The sequence below is a fragment of the Cydia pomonella genome, chromosome 3 (genome assembly GCF_033807575.1).
Source record: "Cydia pomonella isolate Wapato2018A chromosome 3, ilCydPomo1, whole genome shotgun sequence".
In the NCBI taxonomy this organism is placed as follows: Eukaryota; Metazoa; Arthropoda; class Insecta; order Lepidoptera; family Tortricidae; genus Cydia; species Cydia pomonella.
The window spans coordinates 2,094,470-2,117,568 of record NC_084705.1 but is presented as its reverse complement, the minus strand read 5'-3'; the positions used below and the strand labels follow the sequence as shown (position 1 = coordinate 2,117,568).

Genomic DNA, 23,099 nt, shown 5'->3' with positions numbered 1-23,099 from the left:
ATGTACATTGACCTATCTCAATAACTTTAATAGAAATTACTATTTACATTAGAGCAAAGGTAGAATAAGTAGGGTAAGGGATAAGTAGCCTTACCAGGGCCGGTTGTACCAAACCGTCTGTCAAAAAAATGTTATGTACAAAGGCGAGCTTATCCCTAAAAGGACTTATCCATAGTTCACTTGAAATTGATACAAAATCATGCTCTTTGCGAATTTCTCTGCGTGTCTCTCGTAAACTACACGGAATAGGGACCCCAGCAAAATGACAATTGCTGATAGAAAACGCAGAATCTCTCAGCTCAATACATTATTTCTTTCCATTCCTGGCTAGGCCATGACAGACATGGCGGTGCAAGCGATCAACAACCATCGACCTTTTCAAAGTTCACGATCGACACGCATTTATCTGCTATTTACGCGTGCATTCTGTTTATATTCTATCAACACATGGGAGACATGGGTTCACGTCAGCGATAACAGCAAATGCAACTAGACGGTGAAGTTACAGAGAACACTCAACAATAATAGTACTAAGTAAGATCACTGTCTAACAAAACCTATTTGATAACGATAGGTCACGAATCACGTCCCTCACTGGCGCATAGTGTCAATGATGCGTTCTCTTTCTCGATCACTAGATTGTATAGGTACCTAAATTACTGCTTGGAGCAGTCATGAGCCAATCACTCCCGAATAATTAGTTTTTACCACCCGGCTTTTACCATCTGTTGGGGTTGGTGTAGGGTTCGAGTCATATTCTTCCACTGACTCCGGTCCCGGTCAGTTTACGTAACCTCCTCCCACCCCATCCCCAATTAACCCAACTCTTGCTCCACGGAACGACACCAAGTAAATTTAGGCAGACTATTTTTTTGCGCGCCATCTTTCAGGTCAGAGCGACTTTGGACAGTTGATTGTCAGGTTTCCTGGAGATATGCCCAAACCAATGCCATTTCTGCGTCTGGATCATCTTATGGATGGGCGCTGGTCCGGTTATTTTCAATAAGAAGAGCTATATAATGCGATGGAATGGACCAAAAACTGTTCAACACCTGGTTAGTTGATTAAAAACCATGATACATTGCAGTGTAGCCCTTAATGTTGAGCCGGTCATAAGTAGCCCTCAAATGTGTGTGTATGTGACTTCCATCCAACTGTAGGAGATAAAACAAATCAATTCCAGATTGTCGAAATATCGTCCCTGTAGATCCCTTATTTGACCGAACGTTAGCGAAGGTCTCCCTTTCAGCTTGTGCAAAAATGCTTTCGTATGTGCGGATGTTCTTCTCTACAGGCAGCAATTCTTAAACGATTCTCGTGATGTGAACAGATTTGATGATTACGTACATAGTTTTTTTTGTCGATTTAGTTTTTGGAAATCTTTCAAAATGGCGTAGCCATACATTTATCTTGTTTTATTTTAAGTTATGCTCACGAGCTCCACAGCTCACAGAGCCACTAGTAAAACTAGTAATTACACTTAATAAAGATCAGGATGATCACAGCCTACAAGCCGGTATATTGAATTCCAATTTAAAGACCATAAGTTATTAAAGAATGATGCAATACATATAATTAGTTTCTGCCTTCCTGTCATAATAGCGTTGTCGAGTATTATGTAGCTCGATTGTTTATGCGTACGACAGTTGGTAACGACGCAATAGATATGGTTAATATCTCATTAATCTCGTTATCATAATGTCCCTGCCTTCAAAGCCTAGTTTCATACTAGGCCAGTAGTAGATATTAAGAGAATATTTAGCACAGATAAATAATATCATGTCAAGTCATGCGCAATCAGCGCCGCCCGACTCTATGCGTCAGTGCGGAAAGGGAAGACTCATATAATGTATTGGTTCCCTTATATTCCACTACTCTATTCACACAGACTGATCGATCGCTGGTGGCCTAGCGGTAAGAGCGTGCGACTTGCAATCCGGAGGTCGCGGGTTCAAACCCCGGCTCGTACCAATGAGTTTTTCGGAACTTATGTACGAAATATCATTTGATATTTACCAGTCGCTTTTCGGTGAAGGAAAACATCGTGAGGAAACCGGACTAATCCCAACAAGGCCTAGTTTACCCTCTGGGTTGGAAGGTCAGATGGCAGTCGCTTTCGTAAAAACTAGTGCCTACGCCAAATCTTGGGATTAGTTGTCAAGTGGACCCCAGGCTCCCATGGGCCGTGACAAAAATGCCGGGACAACGCGAGGAAGAAGACTCTTTTCACACAGACTCTAAATACTACTGTTTACAAAGATATACCACCGAAAAAGGGCGATAGGGGGATAAAAGCGAAAATTCCCCCTCACAGCAAAGAAACGCAAGAAGCTGCTCTATCACATTTTTTTTTGTTGCTTTAATAAGTAAGTAATGGAAATACTTCCGTGAGACACAGACATATTAAATATTATGCAACGGGTCACTCACGTATTTTAAGTAAAAAACGCTCGACATGTTTCACTCCGTTCCGTTGTCGTCAGGAGCTTGCGTTGACGGACCGGCGCAGTTGACGGCGGCGGTTGAGCGTTTTCGACTTAAAATAAGTGAGTGACCCGTTGAAATATATTTAATAGTAAGTAATGGCTTTATTTATAAATGCCCTACAAGTCTCAATTTGCTATCAATCGTTTTATATTAACTTACGGATTTTCAAGAAAAAGATAAAGCGTAAACTAATTGATGTTTGTAAAGTTTTGTGAATAAAAGGGTAAATAAATAGCTGAAAGAAGGGGCCTATTATTCTTGATAATATATCTATTTAATTATTCGCTCCATTTATGTCTGTGGCGGCCCTATCGGGTGTCGGACATTTTAGCTATCTAACCGTTGACAATGTTAAATAGGTACTGAAAATGTTGTCCCACAACACAAATTTCTCTTTTTTCCATCCTGTGCGTTGTCGTCACTTATATTCTCCCAACCAAGCATTTCACACAGAGCCACTACATGTTGCTCTGTGAACTCGCATAATAATATTCCTATGAAAAACCCACTAAGGCTTACATAAACAAACTATTTACTGAATAATAAAGCTTTGCAAAAACAGAACGCACTGGGAAATACCCCTCACAAGCAAAATGATAACGCAATTAGATCGCATGTCAACACGAGTGTGTTTGTGAATCTATCTATTCCACTTACCTATCTGTGAGCTTCCGAACAAAGGGAGATGATTATTGACGTTTTATTTCGAATAAACATAATAAAAACGTCAGTGAAAGATAGCATGGTTAATCATTATATTATTTTAACAAACAGCACAAGGGGCTCCATAGTTGTTACTCACAAGAGTCCGGTCACAAGTAAAGAATCCGGTGTATTATGTCAACTCATAATAACTATAATCAAGCAAACCAATTTGTCAGTAGAACAAGCCAGCTGACTATTCATTATTTTTCCGATTATGTTAGTACCGATTCAGTGTTGCTACGAAAGAAAAGTTTGTTCCAAGTATAAATGGCCACACTGGCTGAGTCGCGCGCGGGATGGCTCTCTCGCGTGGAGTTCTTTTCTCGATCTGCCAACTTATGCTCCCAAAATCGAGAAACTGACAAGTCGAGATAGAAATTTGTGACACGCGACTGTTGTTTCTCGCGGCGCGAGTTATCCCGCGTGTAATCATGTGCTAGCCGTGCAGTAAAGTTGTGAAATGTAGGCGCGTAGATGTAGGCGCCAAGATTTTTTTTATTTCTTTGTATTAATTTTAGCAACAAAAACTACTTCCAGACATAGATACTAGCAAACATACCTAAAGTAGTAATATGTTACTTAAATTTTCATGACAAATTCGTGACATAGGGAAAATCTACAACGCAGACTTCATCAATATACCTAATCAAGCAAAATACACCAACTCGCTTCGTCCAAATATTGTACCTACCTACAAAGTCTACTTATCCACACAACAGGTTTTGTCCTCTGTCTGTCTACCTGGTACCTATACTAAGCTTTAAACCAAATAAGTTCGAAATTATCCCCACTCTGATATTCACCCGGACCAAATGTGCCAAAAATACTGGCAGCTTTCCCGATATTCACCCGGGACCAAATGTGCCAAAAATACTGGCAGCTTTCCCTTGCTGAATTCCCATGTTACTTCAAAATGTCATTTAAAATGAGAGCGTAACTTGGATTGTATGGTGGTGGTTAAGGTCGTGTTACAAACCACAACAAGACAGTAGATTTAGTTCGTTAATTCATTTGTTTTACGTTAACTTTGTGATCATGTTTAAACTTTTGTACACAGTACTTTTTTTTTATACCACGACGGTGCCAAACCAGCATACGGCCCGCCTAATGATAAGCAATCACCGAAGCCTATGGATGCCGTCCCTTTAATCTGTACACTCCTTTTTTGAAGAACCTCATACTGTAGACCGAAGCTGTAGACCCTCTGTAAAATCTCGCTAAGGAAGCTCATTCCACAGCCGGAGCATCCGCGGGACTTAATTCACCACTTACACGATTTGAAAAATGTCAATGTCAATTACATTCATTATAAATGGTTAATTTATTGTTAATAGCTTCATAGAATTTACAATTTAATTCAAATACACACTAAATATTACGTCAATAGATAATGATGTCATACAGTACAAATTAAGCTTAAGCTAAACTAAAACTAACAAACTACTCAAAGAGGCCCCCGCGAGTTGTTCCCGGCGCAAAGGTGCCCATCACACTCGCTGCGTTACCGCGTTGAATTGCGATGGATAGCCTTTGCGCCAGGAAAGAACCCACGCGGGCATCACACCCCCTCTCCCTAGCTCGCCGCCCTATCTCCCTTATAAAATCCATAGCTTCCACCCCCCAGCACCCTTTCGTCTGTGTTCATTAACATTAAGTTTACCTGCCTCAAAACCAAAATTAAGTTGGACAGGAGTATAAAATTTACCTTCCAATGAAAACCGAAAGCAGTCTCTATATTTTGGTACAACTTGAGTTTTTATCGTGACATCTATTAAATTTATTCCTTTTACAGGTTTGGGTGTGTACAATATAGCGCACATGCTCATGAGCGGCATCATCCTGATGGGGGTGATCATGCAGACCCTGAACCTAGGCTACGTGATCCCAGCAGCGCAGTGCGACCTCAACCTGAGCATGGGGACCAAAGGATGGCTCGCCGCTATCCCTTTCACTTGTAAGTAAAATTATGTGTTGCCTTCTCTAGTTAGTAACAGTTTTGGACTGACTAAGCCGCCTCAATTATCAGCAAAACCCATCTACTGCTAATACCTAAACCATCTTAACCTCCTTTATGTTTAAGTTATAATTCTAAATAATCTCAATCAAAGTTTTTGCAACCCACTGATAGCAAAGTTCATTAGTCCAGCGGGTCGTACGGTGAACCACGATAAGCTTGTCCAAACGCTCCAATCCAGAGTTTTGCTCTGGTTATTGATTGAATGACAGACGTAACCAGCTGGCTGCTATTTCATAGTGATAACTATTCTGACAATTTAGACAGTATGAACTCGTCCTTGCCTGCTTGCCGTGGAACGCAGTATCCTTGGTGTAACTGACTGACAGAATCAGAAAGGATCTTCACCTTGCACTCCAAAACCAAAGTAGCTAAGCTTAAATGGAACTGGTCTGCCGTATGCCAAACGCCTTGTGGACAAGGAAATTACCAATTGGGACACCAAACATAGCGCGGCGTCGCGGCAGACTTCAAAGGAGATGTCGGCACGACCTTATTAGTCTTTCTGAAAGATTTGCCTAATATTTACACCGACAGAGATGCGTGGAACAAAGGGGAGGCCTTTGTCCAGTAGTAGGACACAATAGACCAACAAATAAATAAAATAAACGCTTGCTGTCTATTCTCCATGACGACCGTGTTTATCATACGGACGGCAAGATTAAGCGGTAACCTTTATAGAACGATAAGTTATGTTCTTTATCTTCTCCCGCGGTAAGTTTGACATTCATTGCTGATTTTTAGTCTCCAATGACCAGCTTTTAATCGCCGATCAAAAGATCCTTTCAGTGTCCACTCAATGTAGTTAATCATTATTATGAAATCTGTACTTATTTATCATATTAAGTAAGACGATAAAAATGTACAGAGAAACTATGTATGTCTCAGGCACCTCAGACAGTTATTTGGCTATAATCTTAAACACTCACGTTTTTGAAATGACAAAGTTCAATGCTCAGTCGTCAATAATATTTTGTTAATACGGATAACATAGGGTTATCGCGGTTTTATCGTTGAGCAATTGCATGAACTGTTGCGTTTTAGTACCTAAGTACGGGGGGCGTGATAAGTGAATGCTAATTGACGACTTCTGACACAATGAAGATAAATATATCGTCTACAATTTCTACAAGTCTATTAAGACTAATAAACCCATAGAAATCTCCGATCTTGACATGGAATTACCACGTATTTCTCAAAGAGCTATCGAAGATATTGATGACCGTTGTGCGCAGTATGTAATGGCCCATAGGGCCACAATACACACTAGCGTTTCCCGAGCGTAGACGACCAGTCAACTTTTTGACTGCTGCTCGACATTTCCCATAGCGCTGACTAGAGGCCAACGCTCAACAGACGCTAATGTGGGATGGGCCTTAGTGACAACCACGTATTCATAAACTAGCTATTGTAGTAGGTAAGCGTTGTAGTAGGTAAGCCTGCTGCAACACATGCTGAGGTTCGCTCCTTTTTAGCATCATAATTTTGAAAGTTTTTTATATCTACATATAAACATTAATTTTTGCCTACTCAAGTTTCATTCTAAGGCTTGTAATGTTTTGTAAGCATTGCCTGTAAACATTTTTCAATGTGGTGTTAAATAAAAAAAATCTATGTCTATGTCTATTGCCCACAACTTCGTTCGCGTGGATTTATCTTTCCCGGTACACTATTTCAACCCCTTTTTAAACTTGTTAGGGGATACATTTTTAAAAGCGCTGAAATTATTTTTCTTACCACCTATCTAATATTGAGTTGAGTCTTTCTTCCTACAATTTTCAAGTCTCTACTCAATTGTTTTTCGGTACCATGCAATTTTCAAATCTCTTTTAACCCCTTTAAAAAAGGCTTGAATTTAAAAAAAAAACATCTAAAATTACTTTTCTGTGTTATAATATTTATTTACTACGAAATGTTGTGTTTCCGGTACAAATTTTCAACCCCCTTTTTACCACCTTAGGGGATGAATTTTCATAAACACTGAAATTATTTTTCTTGTGTTTAGTCATCATGTCTTTTTACGAAGTTTTAAGTCCCTAGCCCAAACTTTCATCCTCTTTTAAATGCTGAAATTACTTTGCTTTAATTTTAATATACTTAATACATATTACGATGTTCGAAGTTCATAGCTTAAAATAAAACTTGAAGGTCATACAAACGTTCAACCCATTGTTAACCCCCTTAAGGGTTGAATTTTTCATATTCGCTTCTTATCTTTTGTACACCTAGTGTGCAAATTCAAGTTTCTAGCTTTTGTAGTTTCGGCTCTGCATTGATGAATTAGTGCTGACAGTCAGTCAGTCGGGACACACGTATATTTTTATATCGATTTTTTTCTGCAAGTAGTTCGCAAGGGAACATTCACAAGTCAATACAACATTTACACTGACAGGAAACATTGCATCCAAAAAGGAGACCGATGGCCTTTGGTCAAGATCAGTTGGATGAGGGTAATACAGTTACTTGGTCTGCTGAAGTAATCATAAGAGCCATATATATTTAGAATTCTTAAAATCATTAAACTAAGATCATCTAACAGGAAATACACGGAAAAAATTGCGGATTATCCTTGTTTTGTGGAATTCAAACCAGTTATCTCAGATTGCAATAAGTTAAGAAAAATATCTTGCCTCGATTTTATTTAAAGATATGTTTATAAGTACTTATTCTGACAAAAAATTGTTATAAACAAACAAGGGACGGAAAAACTTAGAAATGATAGGGAAGTCCTTTGTGCTACTTACATGTATTTCTTACAATATAACAAATAGATAAGTTATAAGTTTTTTTAACAAAAATTTCATTTTTGATACAAGCTTTTATCGCTGATTGTACTTTCCTTTCAAAGCTCCTATTCTATAGCCGCCTCCTGTGTCCATCATCAGATCAGCTCGAGAGTACCAAATATTGCATTGTTGAAATTTCTGGGTCTAAAAAAAAAAAACAAACATTACAAATTAAATAAAAGCATCGTAGGTATATACATACATGTAAGTTCCTGACTTGTAACGAATCCATAACCAGCGAATTTAAAAAAGGAAATGAAGCAATCCAACTTTAGTTAAGCCTCGCAAGCAAACTTCAATCCCACAACTGTGACAAACAAATATTCTTAAACCTAAACCTTTAATCTTTAAAAAAATAAAAGTAAATACCCCCATATACACGCTCGAAAAATATAACTCCTTCACCAGTTGGGTTAAAAATGTCGCCAAATATGGTTACATTTATTTACAGCTATGATCCTGACATCCCACATGTGGGGCTACTTAGCAGACACGCGCGGCCGTCGGCCAGTGATGATGGTCTCCATGCTGGTGTCCGTGCTTCTCAGTATACTGGCCAGCTTCGCGCCCAACCTGCCCGTGTTCGCTGTTCTGACGTTCTTTTCAGCTGTGTTGTAAGTATTCCAGCCCACATGTGTTACCTAGCAATGGCTGCCAGCCGATGATGATGGTCTCCATGCTGGTGTCCGTGCTTCTCAGCATACTGGCCAGCTTCGCGCCCAATCTGCCCGTGTTCGCTGTTCTGACGTTCTTCTCAGCTGTGTTGTAAGTATTCCAGCCCACATGTGTTATCTAGCAATAGTTGCCGACCGATGTTGATGGTGTCCGTGCTTCTCAGTATACTGGCCAGCTTCGCGCCCAACCTGCCCGTGTTCGCTGTTCTGACGTTCTTCTCAGCTGTGTTGTAAGTATTCCAGCCCACATGTGTTACCTAGCAATGGCTGCCAGCCGATGATGATGGTCTCCATGCTGGTATCCGTGCTTCTCAGCATACTTGCCAGCTTCGCGCCCAACCTGCCCGTGTTCGCTGTTCTGACGTTCTTCTCAGCTGTGTTGTAAGTATTCCAGCCCACATGTGTTACCTAGCAATGGCTGCCAGCCGATGATGATGGTCTCCATGCTGGTATCCGTGCTTCTCAGCATACTTGCCAGCTTCGCGCCCAACCTGCCCGTGTTCGCTGTTCTGACGTTCTTTTCGGCTGTATTGTAAGTATTCTCTGCAACAAGGAATTCGATGCAATTTAAGCCTCTGCATTTGACAGTCCAAATGACTTGCATGTCTTGATGGTTAGTAGTGAAAACAAATCGATAGAACAAGAATGGGGCTTAAAAATTCGAGGTAATTAAATTGAGGTTTTCTTAGGTGCCCTGAAAACCAGTGTGTATGACTCTACTTATGCTGAGTGATTATTGATGTACCTATCTGTAATTAATTACTTTGCTGCCAAATAAATATTTTCTTTGTTTACTTCAGTGTAGATTCTAAGCTTACACTTATCAATTCTTTCTCTATTTGCAGTATGTCGGGCCCTTCAGCGGTCGTCTACACATACCTGGGCGAGTTTAACAACCTCCAGCACAGGGACAAGATGGTGGCTTTCGGAGCGTCCTTCGTGGGGATCGGGACCGTGTTGCTACCTGGTACGTTTACCTCGGATTTTATATTTCCCTTTATTGCAGTAAAATCTGTTTGTTTTGTGTCTTATAACATATTATTAAAGTTTGTTATCTTTAAATTTATTTAAAACCACAAGTCGGCCAATAATTACAATCAGTTCATACAAATATATCTATACTAATTAAATTTTCCAGGTGTCTCCTGGCTAATCCTCCCACAGGACTTCGCCTGGCCAATCTCCTGGCTGGGCATCGTCTACCGCCCCTGGCGTCTTCTCGTGGTCGCCGCCGCCTTACCCTACACCTTGGGGGCTGTGCTTCTGTTCTTGGCTCCTGAGAGCCCTAAGTTCCTAAACGCGCAGGGCAGATATGATGAATGCTTGGCGACTGTGAAGAAAATTTATGGGGTCAATAATTGGACTGATCCGGAGACTTTCCCGGTGAGTTATATGCGGCTTTAAAATGACAAGCAATAGGAACGTTCTTATAATTTGTTTCTAGGAAATACAGAAATGAAAAATAGGGACGATCAAGGGAAAAATTTCACAGACTTTATGAACTAAGCCTATAAGAGAGAATTTGCATTTTTGTGTGTTTATAATTAAATGAGTTGTGATCACTGTGATCAGATTTTTTTTTCATGATGCTAATTGCTTCTGTTTACCACTACACATACTACGCTTCGATTCGCTTGCTAATGGAAGGGCCATCTTCATATCTCAGAACCGAAAGCGACACTCTGAGGTTTCATACAAATCGTACTTATTGGCTATGGCTACGGGCCGTGGTATTCAAAACAGTGTAGGGCGATATAAATATCGATTGAACTAGTTTGCCTGTTTGAGATTTAAGCGTTCCATTATCATGCTTTTAAACAAAATTTTACTGAACAAAATCCAGCTTGCCCTCATATATATTAATGAAATTCGAACAAAATAACTGACATTAACTAACTAATTGACTGCTTTGGCTCAGCGATCCAAAAAGAATCTTGGCCTCCGAAAGGAGAGAACGCCACCTGTCCCGATCCAGCGCGGTTTCCTGCCATGAATTGGCATTCAGCCGACGCAGGTCCGCCTCCACGACATCACACCAGCGGTACCCGGGGCGCCCGATCGGTCGACGGCCGGTTGGTCGCCCCAAGTACGTTTCCTTGACTACGCGATCCTCCCCCATTCTGAGTAGGTGACCGAGCCAGCGAAGTCTGTGGGATTTAGTTACGCCTGACATTAACACTTTATGTTAATCTGCTTTCAGATCAAATCATTAGTAGTTGACCCGAATGCAGTGACAGCAAGCAGCAGCAAGGGTATCATGGCGGTGTTTGGTTCCATGTGGGACCAGACGGCGCCCCTGTTTAAAGGGAAACTCCTCAAATGGACCTGCCTCACTTGCTTCGTGCAGTACGGGATATTCTCGGCGTAAGTGCAGAAATTACTTGAATGGCTTAGGCATCTGCTCTACCAAGCCATGAAAGATGGCGCCTGCTGGACATATGCTTATTCGTACTCCATAACGATTCATCGCTTATCGCTACCCTCTAGCTTGTCCTGATTGGGCATAAATCGTTTTCTTGACAGGGGGTACTTGTCAAATGTTAACTCATCAGAGGGCCTGCCGCAAACACCCAAGTTTGCAAATTGCGGGCATCTTTCTCTGTAAGTCTAATCACGGCTTAATTGGAGTAAAAAAAAGATGCCCGCAATTTGCGAATTTTGGTGTTCACGGTAGGCCCTCAGTTTCTTATTATCCTGAGTCAGTTCATCGTGTTTTACAGAATCCATTACATTTTACTTAAATTTTCTATTCCATCCCAATCAATTAATCTTAATCTGCAACTCATCTTAGGAAGGTACTAGTTAAAAACAAAAGCGAATAGGTACCATCTGACCTTTCAATCCAGAAGAGAGAATTCCAATCCATATGGCTCACTGAGGTTAGTCCGGGTTGCTCACAATGTTTACATACATCGAAAAGCGCGGACGATTACGGTCCGACAAACTAATTTTTACTCAATATATTTTTAACCCAGATGTTAATCATTCCTTCCAGCTGTAACGGATTCTACGTATGGTTCCCGACAATCCTCAACTCGCTGGCCAACCACAACGGGGCTGAAGACGCCAGGATTTGCGAGATTCTTGATGCGAGTCAGAAAGCTGCCGCGAACGCTACTGATGTAAGTCTATTTGCCTTAACCCATTAATTATTTTTATTCATTTATGTATTTTTAGACCCACTGCAAAAAACATGCTCCTGGTTATTAAAATGAGAAGGAGAGAGAGCCTAATATCACCTCAAAGACCAAAAACTAGTTTTGAACCTAAGTAAAGTAAGTACTCGTATGCAGAGAAATCATTTTAAGAGTCAATGCCAGACAGTGTCGACAAAGGATCAGCGTAAATTATTTTTTCACAAAAAATATTACATTTATGATCTTTACCAAATAGTATATTCTGAAAGCAATGTACGAGTTTCTATAATTTCTCTAGAATCATCACTAAGGCGGTCAACCGAACATGTACTCTTTCAAATAAAAACAAATTCCAAAGCGGTTCAGTCATGTTCAAGAAATCAGGAATCAAACATAAGACTTTTACTTTACAAAAATACTTTTTGACCGAACCATTCCTCTACCATACCGTCTGACTTTTTCCTTTTTATCCAGGTGATCTGCGACGACACCATGAACACCGAAACCTTCCAGCGCTCCATCTACATCGGTCTCGTATTCTGCTCCATGTACATCGTGGTTGGTTTCCTCGTGGACTTCGTGGGCAAGAAGCTGATTCTCCTGACGATCCTCGGCGGCTCCGGGCTGTGCGGCATCAGTGCTCACCTGGCTTCCAACCAACAGACGGCTGTAGTTCTCTTCGCGGTGTTCCAGATGAGTGGAGCGTGTATTGGCATGATGAATGCTGTGGCTGTTGAATTGTTCCCGACTAAATACAGGTTTGTTACTTGTATCATTTGTCCTGTTCCAGAAGCTGCCAAACAGATGATACCTTGATCTCCTTCAGCCTTACATAGTTATTCCCGCCTTGGTCGTATGCTGATGTCTGAGGGACAACACTTGATCCTTTTATATGGTCACCCGTTGTGTGCTCTTGGCAATTTTTGGACTGTATCTCTCCATCCAGGATGGGTGCACCTCCTCTCCTTCTTCTTTTTAAACTACGTCGGTAGCAAACAAGCATACGGCCCTAAAATATGTGATTTAATTCCAGGGCTATGGCAGTGTGCTTGTCCATGATGATGGGCCGAGTGGGTTCAGTGGTGGGCTCCAACCTCATCGGCATATTCATGAGGGTCAACTGCGGCATCAGTTTCTATCTCTTCGGAGGACTCTTGCTCAGTGAGTACCATGATGCTTTTCGGAATCTAGAAATACCGGTCTTATTACCTGGTCAATGACTTCTATGGAAAATGTTACTCTCTCTCAATGGTCTAAATCAGCAGAAACATTTTACCAAATGGTGCTTTCTGAGAACAATTGGTAGTTACAAAAAAAACACAACATATTCACTTTTTACCTACAATAGGTATTCCAAACTTATTTTCCTGAGGGGCTACAGTATGGGGTTCTTCAAAAAAGGAGTGTACAGTCAAGGTATTTAATATCGATACGGACAAAGTGCCAAAAATATGTCTACACGACCTTATTGCCTATATGTTAAGACTACCTTAACATATAGGCAATAAGGTCGTGTAGACATATTTTTGTCACTTTGTCCGTATCGATATTTAATAACTTGACTGTACAGGTTTTAAAAGGGTCGGCAACGCGCATGTAATGCCTCTGGTGTTGCAGGCGTCCATAGGCTACGGTGACTGCTTACCATCAGGCGGGCTGTATGCTTGTTTGCCACCGTCGTGGTATAAAAAAATAAATAAAAAATTTTTTTTTTTCAAGAGTTCCCTCGTTCACAATGTGGCCCCAACTGTAAAATACTAAAACAGAAAAAAATCTATCCAGCTATATCTGAGAAAACGGTGAATATGCAAATAAACTCGGACACAAATAGAGAACATTCTTCGAAATTTTGAAATCTTTAAAAAAATTGTTACACGCTCTAAACATATCTATACTCAGTATAACTTTCCGATTTCTCTTTCAGCGTGCTGCGCAGTCTGTCTCACTCTTCCGGGCAAGAAGAAGCGCGTAAAACATACCAAGAGCGTAGAACCGGCCCAGAACGAAACCCACGAACCCGTATGAAGTGGATCAACAAATAACGCGAACCACTTCGTCCGTTCATCTATTTGCCTCTCTATCACTCTTGTATGAATGAGCGATAGAGATGCGGATAGCGAAATTTTGATTAACGATGCACGCGGTTGGATCCTTACATCTAACCAGGATTTTGGGGAGCTGTCGTAAAGGAGTTAGTAGACTTCGAGATAAAGATGAAATTGAAGTGTTTTTTGGTACTAGGTATAGTAAGAAGAGTTCTGGGAATTACTGTAGATGAAAGTAAATATGGCAAGTACCCTAAAAAGTTGTATTTTTTTTGCAGCTTCAAGTGCAATTTAGTGACTATACTTTTTTTACTTCAATTGATTATTTTAATGTAGAGACATTTTGTACAGTAGCAACACACATCCAGTCAGAGTCAGAACGCATGGAGCGTGTGTGAGCGATGTTTGGCGCATGGCGCATGACACGGGTTCCATATTTACTCGGAAAACTGGCACGCGAAGTATGAATTGACAAAGACGATATTTATAACAAACTAGGATAAAAACTAAGAAGATGAGGATAACGAAACTTGAAAGTATTTACATAATTAACGAATAAAAAAATCAAGAGCAATAATAGCATAAAAATGTGTTGTGGGGTCAATGACGTCACGTATATGAGGGGATCAAAATATTAGGGTCCACGCACGCGACGGCCCTTGTTATATTATCGATTCATTTTCACCCTTATCTTGAAGATAAATACAAATAAAAAAGCGGCCAAGTGCGAGTCGGACTGACCCATGAAGGGTTCCGTACCATTTATGACGTATTAAAAAACTACTTACTAGATCTCGTTCAAACAAATTTTCGGTGGAAGTTTGCATGGTAATGTACATCATTTTTTTTTTGGGTTTATCATTCTCCTTATTTAGAAGTTACAGGGGGGGGGGGGGGACACGCATTTCACCACTTTGGAAGTGTCTCTCGCGCAAACTATTCAGGAAACCTCAATATCATTTTTGAAGACCTATCCATAGATACCCCACACGCATGGGTTTGATGAAAAAAAAAATTGAGTTTCAGTTCTAAGTATGGGGAACCCCCAAAATTTATTGTTTTTTTTTCTCGTTTTGTGTAAAAATCATAATGCGGTTCATAAAATACATCTACTTGCCAAGTTTGAACAGTATAGTTCTTATAGTTTCGGAAAAAAGTGGCTGTGACATAAACGGACAGACAGACGGACATGACGAATCTATAAGGGTTCCGTTTTTTACCATGCGACGGAACCCTAAAAAGGTTGGTAAATAGCTAAAAGCTGTAAAAAGTAAGAATGTACTTAAACTTGGGTTATTAAAATTTATAAAAAATATTGTAGAAAATTATACGTTTTTTTTTTAAGTCACCGCTTATGAACTAACTCTTGGACTATCCTAACGTATAGTATTTTATTTGTTAATACCAAACACCATTTTCGATTACATTATAATAGACAAGTTTAAGTCAAGAATACAAGTCTCTAAGTGGGCGAGGTGTTTAAAACTATCTGAACACAACTTTGCTGTTAAGATTATAAGAGGGTGTACAAATAACTTGGAACAGCTGGCCCGCTTGGTTATTTTTGCTTTTAACTGGTACATAAATGCATTTATTTAATTTAAAAATATCTGCGTATTACATAAGTAACAATAGGGTTGTTACCATCTACAAATCTTAGGGCCGAATTGTATCCGAATAAATTCTTTTGGATTATAAGAACATGTTAAACTACTTTTAGGGGACCTGTAATGACCATATTTTTGTAAATATTGAATTTAAAATATCTTTTGGCACACGTCACGTGACCAAACTCGAAACGTCTTTGAAGATTCTGATGACGTCACAACTCTCGGATTGACACTGTTGACAGTTAGGCGATAAATGACAAATGTCAGTTGACAGTTCGTATCTTCTACGTGTGTATGTAGTTATGTGTCAAACCGTAAACTGTGACGTCACACAATTTTCAAAGAGCGTTTTGGGCGCGAAAGCATCTGTCATAATATATTTTGTTAATTTAACATATTTAAAGCCGTTTTAAGTATAAAAGTTGAATTTTAGGGCAACTTTTAGTTAATATAGAACGTAATACAAGCGTTTCTAAAAATTGGAAACAACCCTATTGTTTAACCAATACGGTACAAATTAATATTTAAAATAGCAAATTGAATTAGAAATAAATACACTTAGAAATGTATACTCGTACTTATAAGTAGATATTTAAGTAGGGAATGAATGAAGAGACATCATGATTCATGATGTCAGAGGGCCTACCGCGAACCACGTTCGACGTGTTGCATCTCTGTCGCACTTGTAAATTAGTACGTAAGCATGACAGGGAGGCAACACGTCGAACGTGGTTCGTGGTAAGCCCTCAGGGCATATAACAACTTTTAGAACGTTGTCTGATGGTGATGTAAAAAAAACGACTTTGTGCCATGGACTTAACGTTCTATTTGTATTGATTGACTGCCAATAAATATTTTATATTGTTACAACTGGCAATGCTCTGTGATGTATTTGTAGTTTTGTACTTATAAATGTAAGTACTTAATATGTTAGCGTAATCGTAACAACTATGCGTTATAGGTACAGTCACGTCTAAATATATCTATATGAACAATGTCCCAAAAATATGTATACACGACCTTGTTGCCTATATTTATTTATTTAAAGTTTATTGTACAAAATACAAAAAAAATGTTGGACTTAAGAGGAGAGGGGAGGGCCGCTTCTCCGTACAAACGTAGTCCCCATTTTCCTGTATCGACTTTGACATTATGGAAAATATTTTTAAATATTTCGATGAGTTTTATCGAATTTTTAATTATTGTAAAAATTAGGAGCGAAAAACAGATTTAATACAAATGTTTAAATGCTCTTAATATCAAACGTAGGTACAGTCAAGTGTAAAAATATGGTTGTACAGTCAAGTGCAAAAATATGTCCCATAGCATCTTATTCCAGTGTAATAAGAGCGTAGTACCATATTTATGAGACGATTTATTCGATACATATTTTTGCACTTGACTGTACGCATAGCTGTGGTTGATATACAAGAAATTGTGTCAAAATATTTTCAATAATTGTCCTCTGGAGTTGCAGGCGTACATAGGCTACGGATACTGCTTACCATCAGGCAGGCCGTATGCTTGTTTGCCACCGACGTAGTAAAAAATAATAATAATAATAATATCCAGAAAACATTTTCTCTGACTACGTTTGTAAGAAAAGGCAATTTCACACTTTCGAAAGTAAGAGAATTTAACTTAAATCTATTGCAAACAACTGAAAAATATTATAAACTATCTACATATACAATACATAAATAAAATATTATAATATATGTAATTAATAAACTACTATATATTTATCACATACATATAATAATATTAATAATATATAACGATGAATACTACTTTATAAGGTGTATACATATTTTTGGCACTTTGTCCCCCGTATCTATAATTTCAGACGTGATCGTACCATAGATAATTTGTTGTAATTTATAGTAATCAGCACTTTACATGCACTTGTTATTTGTTCACATGCATTGTAATCAGATTGTAATAGTTAATTATAAGAAAAAGTAGAGAATATTAATAAAGAATTTCAACTATTAGATATGATTTTTATTTATTTTTAAGATAAAAGAAGTAAATACATCAAAACCATTTTCGGTAAATAGTAAAATATCTGAATCTCACGAACAATGAGAGTCAAATCCTTAGTTCTTAAGGTCCTTTATCATTGGCCTCCGTTTAATTGAATCCATACTGAACCAAACAAAATATAATACTGCACGTGAATACTACTGCTTATACAATGTAGGGGTTACATTGAAAAATATAACATTAGTAAGTACGAATAAGTACTGAACGCGAAACTGTGCGTATATGTACATTCTTTCTATCATTCAAAGTTATTGATCTAATAAACCTACCTTTAAAAAATCGGCTTTAAAAACTATAAAATAAAATAGTATCCATTTAAATGGGCCAACACTAGCAGCTGATATGTTAGAAGTCGGTGCCAAGCCAAATCTTAAAATCATCTGCAACCTGTACCCCCTAACCGACGAATGCCGACCGATATGAAGGAAAAAAGCTGTCCATTAGTTGTTTGGGCCGTTTGGGGGTATTATTAACCAGTATTGTCATTATTTGGCCTTTTCTAAATCGGTTCACACATGACGGAGTTCTGAGGTAACAAACATACAAAAAAACCAGACGTCTGTGTGTGAGACTCAGCTACCGAGGGTCCGTACATTTTTATTTTATTTTTTACATATTTATAGTTTTTAGATTGTTTTCTGTATTTACTAGTCGTGTAAGAGGATATATTACTTGCCAAGCTTCATAGTTCTAGGTCAACGGGAAGTACCCTATACATTTTGATTCCCTTGAGAGTGTCAAAATTTACGATTTTTGCGGCATGCATAAATGGCCGTACTTATCTTTTTTTTAGATTAACTTAGAAGTTTGATATTTTGACAACTTCAAGGGCCTGTAGACTTTTTTAGAAATAGAAATAGAAATGATTTATTGTCTTGAATTTATGGTTTTAATTTCAACTCGATACCTCCACGCATTCCCGAGATAAAGGGCTTCGACAGACAGACGGACGGACAACAATATGATCCTATAAAGGTTACGAAACCTTAAAAATAGTCGAATTAATAACCTCCTCCTCGTTTGAAGTCGGTTAAAAAGACTATTTAAGGTGAATTTCGGATGCCAACAGCGTCATTGTTACCCCGACTGTATAATATCGATTTCCTTGATAAAATGAGTGACGTTCGCCACCGCTTACGGCACAAATTATGACGTTAATTCCGTGACTAATTTTACCAAGAAAATTGACAGGTACAGCGGCGGCAACATCGATGCCGCAACAATAGCTGTAGTTGACATCCCAACGTTACCTTTATATAGATCATGTCATACACGACGACGCGTGCCTTAACTCGTATTGTCATGTAATTAAAGTTTAGATTTGACGAATCTGCGCGTCATCGTGGATGACACGAACTATACTGTGTCACCGGTGGAAAAACACAATGTTGAAACAACTCTTGGCGCGCCACGTGTTTTACCGCGTGCCTTCGAAAACAAAACATCGTTGAATGAAGGAGCCCATTCAAGACACTTGTTGCTCTGCGCACTGAAAATGCGCACTCGCGAACACCTGAAAACCAGAAATACTGAAACCCAGGAAACTCCAGACCGCCCTACAGAACGGAAGTCGAAGGTCTACATCCGGGAAAACCTGGAGGAGGGCAGGAAAATTTCAGATATTGTGGGCGGCCGTACCAGGAGCACATATCAAGGAAGTGATATCGTAGCTAAGCTTAGCACGCATGCGTTGGCGTATTGATTTTCTCACCCCTAGGGGTTATGTTATTAGTAATGGAGATACGAATCACGCGGGCGATAGGGTATTTTATGAAGTATTTTATCTTTATGTCTTTAAGCTGTAATATAATTCTTTTCATTTCATTGTATTCTGATACTTTTAGAGAAAATTGAATAGTATAATCATAGTTTCCTTAGAAGCTTATAAGATGTCTTATTCATTAGAATTGCCGTATCATGAAATAGATTTTCTTTCGCGACTCCTCGTAAAAGAATGCGGCAAACCTCTCGAGTTTCATATGGCCCTAGTACTCCAGATGTCGTGGAAACTTGTCTGAACAGATCTCAAACTGTTTTCCATTTGGAAATCTTAACGCTAGAAGTAGTGTTTTCGGAACCGGTATTCTTTTTGAGAACCGGGAATTTCGGTACTTTTGTATTACGGAACCGGGATTTCCCGGTTTTTTCGGTATTTTCGGTTCTTGCTAGTTTTTGTCAATTCTGTATTCAAGTAACTTTAATTCGAAATTTTTTCTTCTATTTTCTGTTCTCATACCTAGTAGTAGGTAATTATATATAAATCAGACTATAATTAATCATAGTGTTATGTTATTGTTAGGTACTAAAGTAAGTATTTACTGTCAATTAAAGGGTAAAAATAAGGCAGTCATCTTAGATTCCTTAACATTTAGAATTATCTTAATTTTTTTTAAAGAAAACAAAATTAAACTATTTTCTATTCTCATACCTAGTAGTAAGTAATTATATATAAATCAGACTATTGTCAATCACAGTGTTATTCTTAGGATCTTAAGTATTTACTGTCAATAAAATGGTCAAAATTAGGTAGTCATTTTAAATTCCTTAAACATTTAGAATTATCTTAAACATTTTTCAAAAGCAACAAAATTTAACTATTTTCTATTCTCATACCTAGTAGTAAGTTATTATATATAAATCAGACTATAATCAATCACAGTGTTTTTGTTAGGTTCTTAAGTAAGTGTTAACTGTCAATAAAGTGGTAAAAATTAGCCAGTCACCTGAGATTCCTTAAATATTTATAAATATATTAAACATTTTTCAAAGAAAACAAAATTAAACTTTTTTACCAAAAAATATTTAAAAATAATATCTCTTTCCGAGTACCTACCTATTCATATAATATGGCGTAACCAAAGTTTAGCTTTTTAAGAGCTCTTAGCTCTCTCTTCTCTATAATATCATCTATCCGCATGCGCGGCAGGCGCGGGGAAGCTTGACTTACTATATACTTACTTTCCTAGTTCCTAGCAACAGCGAGCGAGTGTAGGTAGTTATTGGTAATATCGAGCGCACCATTAATTTCGCGCGTTATTTATTTTAACGCTGAATTATTCACGTTAGTTTTGAATGTTTGAATAGTAGAAAGTGTGGAAAATTAAAGTAATAGTAAATAAGTAAATAGTAGTGTGAATCGCTTAATAAAAATAAAATTCCCGAAAGTACCGAAAGAACCGGGAATCAAATTTGGTTTCCCGGTTCCATTTTACTGACAAAAGAACCGGGAATTCCCGGTACTTTCGAGACCGGGATTTCCCGGTTCTGAACCCTAGCTAGAAGGTTTAAGAACGTTAATTAAAGGAATCATCAAAAGAAAATGTTGCTTTTTCTTATTTCTTTCATGTTTCTTCATAGACACTTTTTTCCTGTAGTATGTTTTAAGGAAACGTAAAAGGTTCTCCCTTCATATTTCAAGAGGGTCTTTTCCCGTCAAAATGAATGGTTCTAAGGGGATCTTCAAATGTCTATTATATTGGGGTTTGAAGGCAAAGGAGATGTGACGGATCCGCCATTTTAGTCAGAATTACCAGGGTGCGAGGATCAAGTAGGAGGTTATCGATTTTCCGACAGCGTGTGAATAGGACGGCTATATTTTGATCGCTGCCGCCCTAAGCAACCCCTAAAATAAAGTTAGAGTTTTGGATTAGTTTTGTTGACGGAAGAAAGTTTAGTATTTAATTCTACACGTTTTCCTGTAATGTATTTATTTGACACAATTTAAATTGAATCTGAAATCTGAAAATAGAAGCAAAGATACATTGATTGAGTAAGATGCGTAAAATGTTAAGACAATTTCGTACTTCGAAACCGACAGGTAAACGTGATGGCCTGATGGCCCTGTATATGGAAGGTGGATGTAAGGAATGGAATCTCCGTGTACCAAAAAGTGTCGTCAAAAAACCTTAAATAGGTGGCGCTACAATACCTAGAATTCTTGAAAAAAAAATCAAATCATAGACAGCACACTTCACTCCATCAATAACGCCTAGGTTCTTAGCTACTCTAGCGCTACTCTGGAGAGATTTGGAACTATTATTTATAGCTGACAGGTGAACACTTTTGCAACAGTTCTACCATAAGAGATTTCACTCCTTTTAATTCCACACTCCATAGCGCTGTACTTCTGATTGTCAAAAGTTGACATTTGACATTTCAGTTACCGCAAAACATGGCGTAGTACATGCAGCGCCCTCCACCGAACACTGTCTATGACCGTAATATGATAAGATTCATATACTAGCCGTGTCTTATCCAACCTCGACATTGGCAGAATCATCAACACCTTGATGGAGATATAACACGAAAAATTGATTGACATTCAGCGCCATCTGTTTTGGATATCAAACTAAGGGTCACGTTTTTAGGATTCCGTACCAAAAAGGTACAAATGGAACCCTTCTTTTCTCAGACTTTACCTCTCCATTACAATCTTTGCAATAAGAAACAATAGCTAAACGAAATATGTATAATATATTCTAACTTATTCTTATTTACCCTTTAAGAGGACAGTTGCTCATTGGACGGGTTCATACATGCTTGCAATTCAGGAAATATGTTTATTTTGGCTAAATATGTTTTGAGAATAACGTTTCGATGAAAGTATAACGAAAATTTGATAAATGATAGCTATGGTAGAATACGTAGTTTAAATGAAAAGTTAATCAGGGAAACTAAATTATTAAGAACTCTTATGAACTCCCACTTCACATTTTCCCTACTCAAATTACCAGTCCATCTAAGAATTAGATATTGAAGTACTAGGGATACACAGTTGTTCAACTTGTTCATTATTAATAGCACGATTTAACTGATTAGTAACTACTTGAGATAACATCAAGTGACTTTAATGACTCGTTTAGGTATTTTTATTTTCTGGTGACATAGAGTAGAGATAGAGATCCAGATACACCTCGGTAGGATAGAGTAGTACAAGTACAAACACAAAAAGTAAAGCCAATGATGTAGTCGCAGGACACTACTTATTTGATAAGCATGCACGTCAAGTCTGGCGCGACCATACATTGGCACTGCGACGGTGTATGGACATCGCCAAGGCGTATGCCCCATCCCCCACCCCTTGGCCATCGGCCATATGAAGCCATCTAATATCAATCTCACTCATAGCCATCTGTTACCGTTGAATTAATTTGTAAAAAAAAAATGACTCTCCGTTATGCGACCAATACCATATAAAGGGCAGCAAATTTAAAAGAACTTTTAAATTAAAAATTTAAATCATCCCCTAATACGCCTTATGTGAAATATATCCATTTTACGCCATAAATGCTTTAAATAGTTTTGGAAAAGAGCTGATACTCTTCAAATCGCTGTATCGATTTCTATCATACATAACATAGCTAAGAACCACCAACCGTTAAAAAAACGCATGGAAATCGGTCGACATGTCACGGGTGTGCTTAAGTTTATGTATGTATGTATGTATGTATGTATGTATGTAAACACTTTATTGTACATAAGACAGGTTAAGATACAATCAAATAGAATGTTGGCAATGTACAAAGGCGAACTTATCCCTATAAAGGATCTCTTCCAGTCAACCTTTGAGCAATTGAGAGCCAAAAAGTAAAACAC

General features: G+C 38.4%; 1 protein-coding gene across 4 annotated transcripts in view; it reads left to right on the top strand.

Moving 5' to 3' along the window:
* LOC133515764 (synaptic vesicle glycoprotein 2A-like) overlaps window positions 1-17,452 on the top strand; it is a 29,344-nt gene extending 11,892 nt beyond the window's left edge. For 2 of the 4 annotated variants that reach the window (XM_061848347.1, XM_061848346.1), the window contains exons 3-11: window positions 4,985-5,146; window positions 8,444-8,606; window positions 9,512-9,633; window positions 9,805-10,049; window positions 10,867-11,030; window positions 11,662-11,788; window positions 12,278-12,561; window positions 12,837-12,964; window positions 13,728-17,452. In XM_061848347.1, coding sequence (XP_061704331.1) covers window positions 4,985-5,146; window positions 8,444-8,606; window positions 9,512-9,633; window positions 9,805-10,049; window positions 10,867-11,030; window positions 11,662-11,788; window positions 12,278-12,561; window positions 12,837-12,964; window positions 13,728-13,828 — 1,496 coding nt within the window. In that variant the 3' untranslated portion in view covers window positions 13,829-17,452. Of the gene's footprint in view, window positions 1-3,280; window positions 3,409-4,984; window positions 5,147-8,443; window positions 8,607-8,934; window positions 9,048-9,511; window positions 9,634-9,804; window positions 10,050-10,866; window positions 11,031-11,661; window positions 11,789-12,277; window positions 12,562-12,836; window positions 12,965-13,727 lie in introns of those variants that run through there. The other 2 variants (XM_061848348.1, XM_061848349.1) reach the window with 2 other exon arrangements.
* Window positions 17,453-23,099: the final 5,647 nt, after the last annotated feature.